At 39.9% G+C, this 15,785-nt stretch overlaps 1 protein-coding gene across 4 annotated transcripts in view; it reads right to left on the minus strand.

Annotated features, from left to right (window-relative positions):
- LOC124606742 (ankyrin repeat and BTB/POZ domain-containing protein 2) overlaps positions 1-15,785 on the minus strand; it is a 651,374-nt gene that overhangs the window by 231,831 nt on the left and 403,758 nt on the right. For all 4 annotated transcript variants that reach the window (XM_047138777.1, XM_047138776.1, XM_047138775.1 and 1 more), the window contains one exon: positions 8,500-8,798. In XM_047138777.1, the coding sequence (XP_046994733.1) occupies positions 8,500-8,798 (299 nt within the window). The remainder of the gene's footprint in view (positions 1-8,499; positions 8,799-15,785) is intronic.

Below are 15,785 nucleotides of genomic sequence, written 5' to 3' on the forward strand. Positions count from 1 at the left end.
ATATCAATGAAAGAGATATTGGTAAGCCTAATGCCCATCCTGTAATCACTACACTTGCGAATAAATCAGCCATTCAAAGCTGCACATAAACAGCAATAAACACAATGGATGGCATACACACACACCCAAACACAAATTAAGGCCACTATTCTCCCCACCCCCCACCCCGCTCTTCCCTCTTAATTAGGGTGTGTGGATTATTTGATGGCACAGATTATTCATGTGTATACAGTGGTGTAATAAAGTGAAAGGAATGAATAAATTGTGGAAGATTCAAGTAAATGGCCTATGTAATTCATTTAGTAACGTATATGAAATTAATCAGAATTCTTCAGTCCTTTTTTGCAAGTAGAAATCGCCAGACTACTGCGTCAACAATAAGAATGACTACTGACAGTCAGTTAACTTGAGGTAGGTGTAAGGAATATTCATCTATTATAAAGTCAATTTCAATACATAGATAATCTCATTTCACCTCTTATTTCTTTTCAAGGTGTGAGAAAATGTACTCTAAGTCACAGCAGATATTTGTTAGGTTTGCAAAATAAATTATTTAAATTGTAATTTTACGTAATAACATAGGAGGGAGGTTAGAAATGGACCTTAGTTCAGATCTTTGCCTTTCACATGCCAATTGTTTGATCCATACTGAGCCCCCAGGCTAACTAAAAGCTTTCATCAGTCAGCACTTTTCCAAACTTTGCAGAGTGTCTCCTGCATGCAAAAGTCAAATGCCCTGCTTCACATTGTATCCTTAGGCCCAAATTAAATCTATCAATACACATCACCATAATGAACATTTGCCTGCAGAGTGGAAAAGTTGCTCTCAAGATTTTAAGTGTGTATAGACTACAACTAACATTGTTCATAAATGACATAAGCTTACAAAAATTAATGTATGCTGATAATGTAGTCTCAAAAGTGGCAGTTTATGATACTTATTTCTCTCTCTTAATCTATTCTTAGGAACCTTCCGTATCCATAAAAGTACACCATTATGGAATCAATAAGTGAAAATTGATGAACACATGAAAACAGAAACACACAGGAAACACAAATCAGAGATTTACAGCAATATTATGAAAAGGATATATCATATCAACAAAAATTGCCAATTTTTAAAAATACCGGGCGATCAAAAAGTCAGTATAAATTTGAAAACTTAATAAACCACAGAATAATGTAGATAGAGAGGTAAAAATTGACACACATGCTTGGAATGACATGGGGTTTTATTAGAACAAAAAACAAAACAAAAAAAGTTCACAAAATGTCTGACAGATGGTGCTGGACAGCAAAACGTCAGTGACTGCACATGACAATCGTGTATAAAAGGAGCTGTAATGAGAGAGGGAATCAGATGCACCAGTAGTCGCAGCATGTTGATGTTACCTGAAAAGGCGCTTTTACTGAAGCTGTATTATCAGAATGGGGAATTTGCTAGTTCAGCGTTACGATCCTATCGCCATAGGAAGGGGATTCGAACGGGTAAAGGTCCGTTGAAAAATGCAGCTGTGGCGAGAATGATTTCGAAGTTCGAAGCCACAGGTTGTTTAGGCAATAGACCCTGTGGTGGCCGACCGAGCACAAGGCATAATGATGCTGAGACAGTTCAGGAAGAAATGGAGACTGTAGCGGGTTCGTCTATGCATGGGGAAGTCAGCGCTTGTGCAGTCGCACATTGCACTGGCATTCCATACACTACTGTTTGGTTGGTACTGAGGCATACCGTCCGATGCGATCCGTACAAAATCCATCGGCATCATGAACTGTTACCAGGCGATTTAGTGAAGCAGAAGGCATTTGCGGTGTGGGCATTTCAAAAGATGGCGGAAGATGATGATTGGTTGAGTAACGTGTTGTGGACCGACAAAGCTCATTTCTTCAGTCTGTCAACGCCCAAAGCTGCAGAATTTGGGCTACCGAAAATCCTATAACTGTCGTGGAAACTCCATTGCACGACGAGAAAGTAACGTTATGGGTTGAATTTACCTCATCTACCATTATCGGGCCTTTTTTCTTTGAGGAAATGCGTGATTCTGGTTTTGTAACTTCTACCATGATGGGTGAGAGGTACACCAGTATGTTACACAATCGCATCATCCCCAGCCTGGCTGATAAACACCTGCTGGAACGTACGATGTTTACCCAGGATGGCGCTTCACCCCATATTGCTAGATGTGTGAAAGATCTCTGGCGCGTGTCGTTTGGTGATGATCGTGTGCTCAGCAGCCACTTTCGGCATGCTTTGCCTCCCAGGTCCCCAGACCTCAGTCCATGCAATTATTGGCTTTGGGGTTGCCTTAAGTCGCAAGTGTATCGTGATCAACTGACATCTCTAGGGACGCTGAAAGACAACATCTGACGTCAATGCCTCACCATAACACCGGACATGCTTTACAGTGCTGTTCACAACATTATTCCTCAACTACAGCTATTGTTGAGGAATGATGGTGGACATATTGAGCATTTCCTGTAAATAACATCATCTTTGCTTTGTCTTACTTTGTTATGTTAATTATTGCTGTTCTGATCAGATGAAGCACCATCTGTCGGACATTTTTTAACTTTTGTATTTTTTTGGTTCTAATAAAATCCCATGTCATTCCAAGCATGTGTGTCCAATTTGTACCTCTCTATCTACATTATTCCATGATTTATTCAGTTTTCAAATTTATACTGACTTTTTGATCACCTGGTATAATGCAATTGAATAGATAAAAAATCTACTCAGCATATGGAGCCAGTAGCTCCTTCTTCTGGCACAAGGGCTGAAGGGGAAGGAAGAAGGTGAAGCAGAACAACTAGTGAGGTTTTGGAAAAGGGGTGCAATTTCAAAAAGTCATCCAGAACCCTGGGTCAGGGGAGACTTAACAGACAGGATGAGAAGGAAAGGCTGATTTTTGGGAATTGCACCAGATGAGATTTGAAAACCTGAGAGCTTAAAGTGGTAGATAGGGTACTACACAAGACAGAGGTCACAGCCAAAACTATGAACACTAGTTAATATCAGAGGAAAGTTAAGTGGATTGTATGTGAAAGAGGTGGGAGAGGACAATGAAAAATAGACAGGTCAGAAAATGAAAAATATAGAAATCTAAAAGGGAGTGTATAAAGGAATGAATAATGTGAAGAAATGCTGAAACTGAAGAAATTAACATAAATTAATGCCAGGTGGATGGCAAGAACCAAGGACTTGTAGCAGCAGTTCCCACTGACAGAGTTCTGAGAAACTGGTCTTACCCTGAAATGAGTTACATTCTTTCCGACATTTTGCCCACCACACCTAGAATAGCTTTTTGTCACACTACCAGTTCCCAATCTCCACAATATTCTTGTCACACCCAGTGTTCCTTCTGTACCTGTCTCCCTACCCAAAGGCTCCTACCCTGTGACCATCTTCGCTGTAAGAGTTGCCATCTACTCCAGCCCTGTAACTGACAAAAAATACTATCAAAGGGACAGCCACCGATGAAGTGATAATGTTGTATACCAGCTGTTATGTAAACACTGCTCAGCCTTTTACATTAGCTTGACTACCACCAAGTTATCAGTTAGGATGAATGAACATAATCAAGGTTTTATATTGTCAACACATGATATCATGTTGCAGAACATGCTCTACGACATAACAGTCATGACCTTGGTGCCTGTTTCAACACACATGCCATCTGCATTCTCCCCCACACACCACTTTCTTAGAACTCCACCAGTGGGAACTGGCACTAAAAAGTTTCCTTCGTTCTTGCCCTCCACATGGGCTTAATTTATGTTAATTTCTTCGGCATCAGCATTTCTTCACAGTAACTATTCCTTTCTGCACTCCCTTGTAGTTTTCTATATCTTTCATTTTCTGAACTGTTTATTTTTCACCATCCACCTCCCACCTCTGTCACATACAATGCACTTGACTTTCCACTCTTGTGAAATGCCCATAATATTACGTTGGTAACAGAGTACAGAAGAATGCCTTACCTGTAATATTATGGGCAGCATCCCTTTTAAGAATTTCCAGGCCCAAAATATTATGGGCAGTCCTCACCAATCAATTGTTAGGTTGCCCCACTTCACTGTTAACTTGCGGGAGTAATACGATGGGTCTGTCAGCTACTGGAAAGTGCATAAACACTTCTAGTTCACATTTCTGCCACTTGGGATTGCCACAATGCAGTCTGATAATCAAAACAACAAAGACAGCAATTTGGGTGTGAGACACCAGCATGAGCACATCACGAATTTGTAGCAGTATGTCTGGAAGTAGTTCACTAGGCAATGCTGAAATTCTTCACATTCTCAAGGACTCTGAAGATGATCTTAGTGATGTTTTTGATGCTGATGACATGGATGAAGATCCAACTTATGTTTTACCTGATTCAGGTATAAAAATTTCAGTAAATTTTATAATGTTATATACATTTTCAGCATAATGTGTACAGTGAGATGATGTATTACAAAAGTTTTGTGTCACTACATTTTATAATCATGTTTCATAAGCACTCTTGTTCACTTATAATTTATGTGTTATTTCAGAATCCAGTGATGGGACTGAAAATACGACACCAGCAGCTCCTAGGCCCTCAGAAACTTCACTGACTGCAAATGTCAGTGGTAGGAAACAGGCAAGAGTGGAGAGAAATGACAATTGGAATGAGAGCGGCGATATCCCAAATACTATTCCAGTCTAGAAACTTGAAGAGAAACTGTAATCTGGGAATTTCTTTGACAACATGTGAATTTGCCACATGAAGGAGCAAACAAATTTATATGCTAGGCAGCAAACACAAAAAAGCAACATCTCAGTCAACTTCCAACAAACAGCAGACTAGCTGGATGACACACGAAAATTTATTGCTGTCATTTTGCATGTGAGTGTTATGAGCAGCCATCAACTGAAGATCACTGGAGCACAAATACAGTGGTGTCTTGCAGTTTTTGTCCAAACATTATGAGCAGAAACATGTTTCTGCTAATAATTTCAAAATTTCACCTAAATTACAGTAACCAAATGAAAGCTGGAGGAAAGCCAGTGTTCCATCCATTATTTAAAGTACAGCCTGTGTATGAGAAGATACATCAGCAGTGTAGGAGTGGGTACCAACCAAAGTATAACATTACATTTGATGAAGAGATGTGTATACCATGGATGTCTTAGTTCCAAACAGTATATGCTACAGGAACTACACTGATATGGAACAAACCTATATGTGCTTTCAGAGGCACAGTCAAAGTACATTTGGATCTTTAAAGTATTCTGTGGGCAGGGCAATGCTGTAACCAATATTGTCCTACATCTGCTTGACAATTTAGCAGGTAAGAGTCACATGCTGCTCACTGACTGGTACTATACTGGTGTTTCATTTGCAACAGATCTCGAAGCAAAAGGCACTGGTAGTGCTGGCACTGTCGAAAAGAACAGAAGAGAAATACCATCTGACTTGAATGCTACATCTCTTCAGTGGAATGAAATGATTTTCTGTCACAAGGAAAACAGTTTACCCTTACAATGAATAGACAAAAGAGATGTTTTCATGATAATCACAAGGTAGAGAGGAGACATAATTTCCTATACTGAAAGGGGAGGAAGAGAAAATATTGAATCAGCAGCAGTCCTCCATAACAATAAAAACAAGATTGGTGTTGATCTATGTGACCAGAGACTATCACACGGAATTTTTGACCATCGCTCAGTGAAATGGTGTAGAAAATCTTTCATTTCATCTATTTCTCAAGGCTATTTACAATGCTTGTATATGTATGTCAAAAAAGAATATTACTACCAGCCACTTTATTATTGCTGTATGTAAGAACCTGTGTATGGCATGCAGTACTAACCCCCAATATTCCACAAATGGTGCTAACATTTCATGTTGTTTTCATAGGAATCATTTCCTGGAGAGAATACCAATATCAACAAGAAAAAAGAAAGCACAGAAAATGTGAAGAATGTGCTCAGAAATGGGCAGAAAGAAGAAGGGGTGCATGCGCAGGAAGAAAGCATTTTGGTTGTTTACATGTTTAGTATCTTTTCATTGTTCCTGGCTGCAACTCACAATACCCCTTCTATGTGATGAGTAGCAATCTATCTTTTCCATAATATCATTTTTTTCCATCTTGGGCTTTCCATTGTTTACATGAGAAATATAGATAAGAAAACCAGAACATAAGAGAGTCGAAGCACCTGAGATGGGGTGCTACAGAAGAATATTGAGAATTAGGTGGACTGATAAGGTACGGAATGAGGAAAGAAATACATAGAAAACACTGACAGGAAGAAGGGAGGGGATGATAGGACATCTGTTAAGTTATCGGGGAGTAATGCCCATTGTACTAGAGGGAAATGTAGAAGGTATAAATTGTTGAGGAAGACAGAGATTGGAATTCATTCAGCAAATAATTGAGGTCATAGGTTGCAAGTGCTGCTCTGAGGTGAAAAGGTTGGCACAGGAGAGGAATTTGTGGCGGGCCACACAAAACTGGTTACAAGACTGAGGACTCAAAAAAAGAAAAAGAAAAATGAAAGATAACATGTTACATCCATGAACCAAATAAGAACTCTCAGTTGTTAAAACTCTGAACTCGAACTAAAGAGGAAAAACTTTCAAACCACTATCCAGTGATTTACTTTTTTATCAGTTCCTTTAACCATATTAAATAAAGGACATTATGATTTCTATGAATAGGCCACAACAAATTTTGTTCACTCCAGAGATCATATCAAACTGAACATAGCCTCTGCCTCTTAAAACTCAGTATGATGTTAGTCTCCAAACATTATGGCATAAAATCGAAGTGTGTCTGATCTGCCTCTACATAGCCTTTATGAAAAGGAAAGTTGCTACTCACCAGATAGCGGAGGTGCTGAGTCGCAGATAGGCACAACAAAAAGAACGTCACAAATAAAGCCTTCGGCCAGTAAGGGCTTTGCCAACAATAGACGACAGGTCCATGCTTAGACACACACATACACACACACACACAAACACACACGCAAATGCAACTCACACACACGATTGCAGTCTCAGGCAACTGAAACTACACTGCGAGCAGCAGCACCAGTGCATGATGGGAGTGGCAACAAGGTGGGGGTAAGGAGGAGGCTGGGGGGTTGGGAAGCGGAGGGATAGTATGGTATGGATGGCAGACAGTGAAGAGTTGCAGGTTAGGCAGAGGGCAGAGGAGAGGTGGGGAGGGAAGGGGGTGGAGTAGCGGAAAAGGAGAGAAGTAAGAAGACTGGGTGTGATGGCATTGTGATGGATGTGTAGTGTTGGAATAGGAACAGGGAAGGGGCTGGATGGGTCACGACACTGACTAATGAAGGTTGAGGCCAGGAGGGTTACAGGAACATAGGATGTATTGCAGGGAAAGTTCCTACCTGTGCATTTCAGAAAAGTTGGTGTTGGTGTTGGTGGGAAGGATGCATATGGCAATGACTGTGAAGCAGTCATTGAAATGAAGGATGTCTTGTTTGGCAGCATGCTCAGCAACAGAGTGGTCCATTTGTTTCTTGGCCACAGTTTGTCAGTGGCCATTTATGTGGACAGACAGCTTGTTGTTTGTCATGCCCACATAGAATGCAGCACAATGGTTACAGCTTAGCTTGTATATCACATGACTGGTTTCACAGGTAGCCCTGCCGTTGATGGGATAAATGATGTTTCTGACCAGCCTGGAGCAGGTGGTGGTGGGAGGGTGTATGGGACAGGTCTTGCATCTAGGTCTATTACGGGGATATGAGCCATGAGGTAAGGGATTGGGAGCAGGTGTTGTGTAAGGGTGGATGAGTATATTGTGTAGGTTCTGTGGACAGTGGAATGCCACTGTGGGGTGGGTGGGAAGGACAGTGGGCAGAACATTTCTCATTTTAGGGCACAATGAGAGGTTGTCAAAACCCTGGTGGAGAATGTAATTCAGTTGCTCCAGTCATGGGTAGTACTGAGTTACAAGGGGAATACTCCTCTGTGGCTGCACTTCACTGTCTGTTACCCATACTATACCATCCCTCCCCCTCCCTGCCCCAGCCTCCTCCTTACCCCACCCAGTCATCATTCCCATCATGCACTGGTGCTGCTACTCGCAGTGTGGTTTCAGTTGCCTGAGACTGCAGTCACCTGTATGAGTTGCGTTTATGTGTGTGTGTGTGTGTGTGTGTGTGTGTGTGTGGTGTGTGTGTGTGTGTGTGTGTGTGGTTATTGTCTATAGTTGACAAAGCCCTTACTGGCCAAAAGCTTTATTTGTGTTTGTGACATTCTTTTTGTTGTGTCTATCAGCAACTCAGCATCTCCGCTATATGGTGAGTAGCAACTTTCCTTTTCATAACATTGTTGCATTCCATCCTGGATTTTCCATTGTTTGATCTACGCAGTAAATATCTTTGAAAGAAAGTTGACTAGATGCATTTTCATTTAGATACAAGTCTTGTGCAACAATTAATTAATGAGATAAGTTTAATATTAATGTTTATAGTACTGCAAATTTAAATCAAAGCATTGGGTACTGTACCTGCACCAGGCGAAGCTCTTCTATACTGAGATGATGATGGAGATGACTAGTTCCTGCCATTCCCATGGTTCTTGCAACAGGTGTACCCGTAGCTGATCCACTAATAGTCTGTTGCCTACACATTGCAGAGCTAGAAATGTTTCCCTGTACAGCAAGTTTATGTTGTTGGTGCTGCTGCTGTTGTTGAGGCTGATGATGTTGCAGCTTAAAATTCCGTACCATTGCAGTATCTTCAGTAGCTGCTACACGTTTCATGTCATGGTTGCCAGGTGAGCCACATAAGTCTGCAGCCGAAAATCCTAAAAAAAAAATTAAAAAAAAAGGGGGGGAATTCAAAAACCATGAACTAAATTACAAAGAATACGTATTTTCACATAATTTTGAAATTGGCCACTCCCACATTAATATGAAATTGTAAAATTTAAAAGTTAAACTACAATATAAATATGAGGCGTGTTCAATAAGTAATGCAATACTTTTTTTTCCGAAAGTAGTTGGTTTTCTTCAGGAGCCCAATACATTACATTATTCACAACTCTTTTGGCAACAGAACCTTATTTTCCAACATAATCTCCATTCAGTGCGACCTGTGCCATCATATTGGGAGGGCCTCTATGCACACATGATACCCTCTACTGGTCAACATCGGGGCCATCTTCTTGCTGTATGAATAATCTCTCCATCATCCACACACTGCTTCCCATGGAATAAATGTTTCATTATGCTAAACAGATAAAAGTCAGAAGGTGTAAGATCTGGGCTGTAGGGTGAATGAGACAGAACAGTCCAATGAATTTTTGCATCTCCTTTCGGGAGCACAGACTTGCACTGTGCAGCGAAGTGTTTGATTGTGATCTGTTGATCATCCTGGCTGAGAGTGTCTGCATGTTCCACGATAGTGTTTGCACATTCCAACACTGCGTGGCCAACAGGCAAGCGGGAGATCAGACAGGTTTACACGACCTTGTTATGATGATGATAGATAGAAACCTCGCCCAATGATTCACTGTGCTTCTTTCACTGCCAGGTCTCCATAGACATTCTGCAAGTTCCTATGAGTATTTATGATGCTCTGGTTTTCTGCCAGAAAAAACTCAGTGATAGCTCTCTGCTTGGAATCCAACTCTATTACAGAAGCCATTTTGAAAGCTGCATACAATGCCACCATCTATTGCAACTTCACGAAATTATAGCAGCTGAAGTGGGAATATTCCATGATATCCTATAACAAATTCTGCATTTGTTCAACTGAAATTGGCCAAGAAAAAAGTGTGTTGCAATACTTGTTGAAACCCCCCCCCCCCCATTTGCTTTCTGATGTATATGAAAGAAACTAGAACTATACTAAATATGATATTATGTGTAAATAATGAGTTGTATTATATAATGACTGGCAAACATGTAAAAAGTTATGAAGTTCTCATCTAATAAGGAGCTATCACAAAACATGTGATTGATTCTGTGCAAGCCAGTGCCGTGCATATTAATAATGTTCTTTACCATGAACTGAGATACATTCATGAATTTGCGATGATCTCTGATAATAGTATTGTTCTTTTAACTGTTAGTGCTATTCCAATTGAACATCTAATCTCAGTGAAACTAACAAACTTTTGAACTGTTATGCCAATTTGCAAAGTGTGTCCATTTAAATGGATTAAAAGCCATAGAGATTTAAAAGAAAATGAAAAGCACAGACCATAAAATTTTTTGTATTAAGTAATGTCAAAAGTTAAAACAAGCAAGTAGTATGTGCAGTTCTGGAATATGAACGAAAAGAAGACAAACAATACTCAGGAAATGGTGAAGAGATGGATGAAAAAGTGAAATGCCTGAAGAAGAAGAGCAGATAAGTTATTACCCATAAATAATGGAAGTAGCAAAGGTAACCACTCACCATACATCTGAGAAATTAATCTGTCTACAGACACACAAATAACATGCCCATGTTGGCTGCTGAATGCCTCAGATATATGTTGAATGGTTATCTCGACTCCATCCACTATTTGTTATCCACCCAGGACTGCCCAGTATCATATTAAGTAACTGCCCATGCTAATGTTATCCACCCAGGTCTTCCCAGTATCATATTAAGTAAATGCCCATGCTAATGTTTTTAGTCAACCATTTGCACATTTGTCAGCAGGGTGCATACGTGGACAAGGAAAAAAAAATTCCCGGATTTCCCGGTTAAAAATACATTTTCTCCCGGTTGAAAATACACTTTCTCCATGTTAAGTGACAGTATACTTTCCCTTTGAACTGCAAAAGGTATCAATCCTTTGAATGGCTATGGTTTTATACACCGGCGTATAATTTCTCATTACTTTAGAAAGTGAAACTCGCAGGGGGGGGGGGGGGGGGGGGGGGTTTGGAGGATCTCTGATGCGCAGCAACATTTACACTGCATATTTTCGTATTACGAAGGTATAATTGTGAATTCCACCAAATACTGCATGTTACTTTCCGAAGCATTGAAATCGAGATTGCGGTGCGCTCTTGTAAGCATCACAGCTCATGTCACGTGATCTCGCCAGCTGACGACAGCGGATATTCAGAGTATAGGATACGTGATGTAGTCAGCCAATTGCAACCACTGTTAAGTAGTGCGAACACACAAACAGGAATAGATAATGGTTTAAATTAATATACATAGTGTCGCTGCAAGAAAAGAAACGCTTTCACATATAATATTGATCTCTAAGATTTGTGGGAACGTAGAAGCACTGGCCCACCCCCCAATAATATCACTACCCTACCGCAGCAAGAACAATCATAACTTTGCCAGATCAGTTCTCTGCAGCACAGGCTCTATACTACACGTATTGTGTATACACTGCAAGAGTAAAAGTATTCGTAGTAATTGACGGAAGTAATTACCACGCCCGCTCTCCACTACCTACAGATTAATAAGCTGCAAGAGAAGCTAAGCTTTCACATATAATGTTGATTTTTTTCCTAGAGTTACACTTTAAGATACATTGCACATAGTTCATCTTGCGCAAAAGAAAATTTACTTTGAAAGTAAAGCCTAGTTTACACGACGAAACTAGATTGCAGGCAACTGCGCTACCGGCCATTGCGAATGCCCGCTGCTTGTTTGCCCAATTTGTTGGTGAAATTAAACGCTTTCGGTGTGTTCCAACTTTGGCAACACTAGTTACAAGAGTTTTGAGGTAACGTGTGTTTGTAGAGTGTAGACAGACTGAAATATCAAGTGGGGAACAGAGAATAATGTTCACTTTTGGGTATCTATGCTCTGCATAGGTGTTTGTGGGATTTCAGTGATGCTGATTACAAAAATAAGCAACATATTGCGGCTCGTTAGACCGTCATGTGCAATCAGAACAAAAATGGTTTGACAATATCTGAGCTGCAGGGCAAAATTTATTGAATTAGGAGCACATATACAATTGAACTAAGCAAAATACAAGCAAGTACAATTCTGGCTGTGGAAATGCTCTCATCTACAAGACTAAACTCCCATCATTCACGTTGGCTGACTTTTTTTTGAGGAGTATTGTGGACAGGAGGTAAGGGTACACGAATCAAGAAGCTGCATTCTTTATTTAATATTCATCTATTTAACATGTCACAGCAGTGCTCCTCATTCACATTCGTCTGAATTTTGAAATAATGCCATTGTACAGATCTACCGCCAAGACAGTAGTTTGCAAACCATTCTCCTCTTAATGCGGCCTGCTTCGCATAACTATTGCTGTTAATGTTAATAGTGCTTAGTTAATGTTAATAATTATTGGTATTAATGAAAAAACGTCATCACCAACTAAAACTGTATCTTCTAGCATGCTGAGTGTTCTCAATTTTAATGCACATAATGTGATAGGTAATTTCAGTTCAAGCAACAGTGCTTCGTGTATTACAGTATTTTTTCCTTATCACATAATTAACTCTATTTAGAAGAAAAGTGAACAGTTCTGTTGACATTCTAAGATAATTAAAAGAACTTTTTGGATCTTCCATTATAAATTATTGTAGCAAGTTTGCTGAGCAACCGAGTTGACATCTTTTCTTCATCCAGTCACGAATCGAAACATATTTCTTGTTTTTTTCTTATGTAGCGATTCCACGCAATAAGCTTTAACTCCATCACTACTTGTGCGACGTGCAGCGGCCAAAACTTTCATTTCAGACACAACTCACGGACCGACAAAACGACGAAAATGTATATTGGTGTTGCCGGGTCTACAATCCTATATGAAACCATTTGTGTGCAACTCATTCCACGCAACAAATGGCGCAACCCAATGTCATCTTATAAACTAGGCTTAACGTTTTTCAAACCACCATTTGCAATATTTTCCCGCGACCTGTCAGAAATAGGTTTGTTACAGCTGTAGGCAGAGAGCTCCAGATAACAGGCATCACTGTGCTTGCGCAGCTACGATGACGTAGGAAGCCCATATGTTTGTACATTAAAGATCTTACATTATGTCCCAAAAGAAACAAGACATCAGAGGATATTCCAAGAGCATAGGAATTTTGGGAACCATACTAAAAAGCATAATTCGGCTTATAGTGCACATTTGCATGTCCAGATTCCCAATGAAGTAGGCCTCGACCTGACATTGAGCTTTTCAGTGTGGGTTTCGGGATGTAAATTTTCTTGGAGTACCAGTACTGTATTATCTTGTGTTTGGTTATTACGGTGTTCTGCTATACATGCTAGAAGATGAAATCGTGCACTTGAAATGCAGTGAACAGTTGAAACTAGCCAACAGCGTGGAATTAAACACTTCGTTTTAAATAAATTGACTGTCTCAGCGGAAAGGATTAATAAAAGCCAAATTTCTTCAGCAAACTGACAAAAATAACTTAATGTTCTGCAAAGCGATTAATGCTTGACTGTCAGAAAGGTGGACACAAAATAGGATCTGAAACTAATAACATTTTAGCCCTTCATAATTACGTGAATGTATTTTAATTCACTTGATAGCTCCCGGCCACAGAAATTCGTTTTGTTTTCATTTGACGTGAGAGCGGTAAATGAAGAGAAAACAGCAAAATCACTAAATGTAAACACGGGTTACGTGGAGACTACCCATCTCCCCACAACAATTCAGACTGCACTGTGCATCTGCCACGGATCTACAATATTTCCGAACCCCACCCCCCACTGTTGGAGATAGGACGTCAAAAATTTAAAAAGCTGACTTCTCAAAAAATGTTCATCATTTTGTAAGCACATCTTTCTGAACAGTCTGATACATAAAGCAAAAATGGTCGAGAAAATGTAAGAAATGTTATTTGGTCTTAAGTGTGCCAAACTGCAGTGCCATGCCTCTCCACACAGCATTCTTCTATCGCACGTCACTGTATTTCGCTCTTGGTATTCAAATGTGTATATTTTGTAATGGATGCCATCAAATTATATTCACGATAGTGGAAATTGAAATGTCCTGTGGAGGTTCTCCTTTTCCCAGTTGGCCCGTTGACATCCTACCCCTCTTTTTTTTTAAATAATAATAATAATAATAATAATAATAAAAACCTCGCAATTAATACTGGATGGGATTATTTGTAACCAGGAGAACAAGAACTCTTCAGAAAATTTGCACTCTTTATTGCCTATTCGCTAATAACTTACTGTTTTGTGTGACATAAAATTAAATATGGGATACATAAAACGATAAAGACGAAAGACAAGCAATATAGTACACATTTCTTCAATCCTTATGTCCTAGCATTTTTTCCTCTCTAATATTGCTATAGCTTTTCAGTAGTTGCAAGGGCAACAGTCTGGATGATTGACTGATCTGGCCTTGTAACAATAACCAAAACGGCCTTGCTGTGCTGGTACTGCGAACGGCTGAAAGCAAGGGGAAACTACAGCCGTAATTTTTCCCGAGGGCATGCAGCTTTACTGTATGATTACATGATGATGGCGTCCTCTTGGGTAAAATATTCCGGAGGTAAAATAGTCCCCCATTCGGATCTCCGGGCGGGGACTACTCAAGAGGATGTCGTTATCAGGAGAAAGAAAACTGGCGTTCTACGGATCGGAGCGTGGAATGTCAGATCCCTTAATCGGGCAGGTAGGTTAGAAAATTTAAAAAGGGAAATGGATAGGTTGAAGTTAGATATAGTGGGAATTAGTGAAGTTCGGTGGCAGGAGGAACAAGACTTCTGGTCAGGTGACTACAGGGTTATAAACACAAAATCAAATAGGGGTAATGCAGGAGTAGGTTTAATAATGAATAGGAAAATAGGAATGCGGGTAAGCTACTACAAACAGCATAGTGAACGCATTGTTGTGGCCAAGATAGATACGAAGCCCACACCTACTACAGTAGTACAAGTTTATATGCCAACTAGCTCTGCAGATGACAAAGAAATTGAAGAAATGTATGATGAAATAAAAGAAATTATTCAGATTGTGAAGGGAGACGAAAATTTAATAGTCATGGGTGACTGGAATTCGAGTGTAGGAAAAGGGAGAGAAGGAAACATAGTAGGTGAATATGGATTGGGGGACAGAAATGAAAGAGGAAGCCGCCTGGTAGAATTTTGCACAGAGCACAACATAATCATAACTAACACTTGGTTTAAGAATCATGAAAGAAGGTTGTATACATGGAAGAACCCTGGAGATACTAAAAGGTATCAGATAGATTATATAATGATAAGACAGAGATTTAGGAACCAGGTTTTAAATTGTAAGACATTTCCAGGGGCAGATGTGGACTCTGACCACAATCTATTGGTTATGACCTGTAGATTAAAACTGAAGAAACTGCAAAAAGGTGGGAATTTAAGGAGATGGGACCTGGATAAACTGAAAGAACCAGAGGTTGTACAGAGATTCAGGGAGAGCATAAGGGAGAATTGACAGGAATGGGGGAAATAAATACAGTAGAAGAAGAATGGATAGCTTTGAGGGATGAAGTAGTGAAGGCAGCAGAGGATCAAGTAGGTAAAAAGACGAGGGCTAGTAGAAATCCTTGGGTAACAGAAGAAATATTGAATTTAATTGATGAAAGGAGAAAATATAAAAATGCAATAAGTGAAACAGGCAAAAAGGAATACAAACGTCTCAAAAATGAGATCGAAAGGAAGTGCAAAATGGCTAAACTGGGATGGCTAGAGGACAAATGTAAGGATGTAGAGGCCTATCTCACTAGGGGTAAGATAGATACCGCCTACAGGAAAATTAAAGAGACCTTTGGAGATAAGAGAACGACTTGTATGAATATCAAGAGCTCAGATGGAAACCCAGTTCTAAGCAAAGAAGGGAAAGCAGAAAGGTGGAAGGAGTATATAGAGGG

Source organism: Schistocerca americana, chromosome 3 (assembly GCF_021461395.2).
Source record: "Schistocerca americana isolate TAMUIC-IGC-003095 chromosome 3, iqSchAmer2.1, whole genome shotgun sequence".
Lineage (NCBI taxonomy): Eukaryota > Metazoa > Arthropoda > Insecta > Orthoptera > Acrididae > Schistocerca > Schistocerca americana.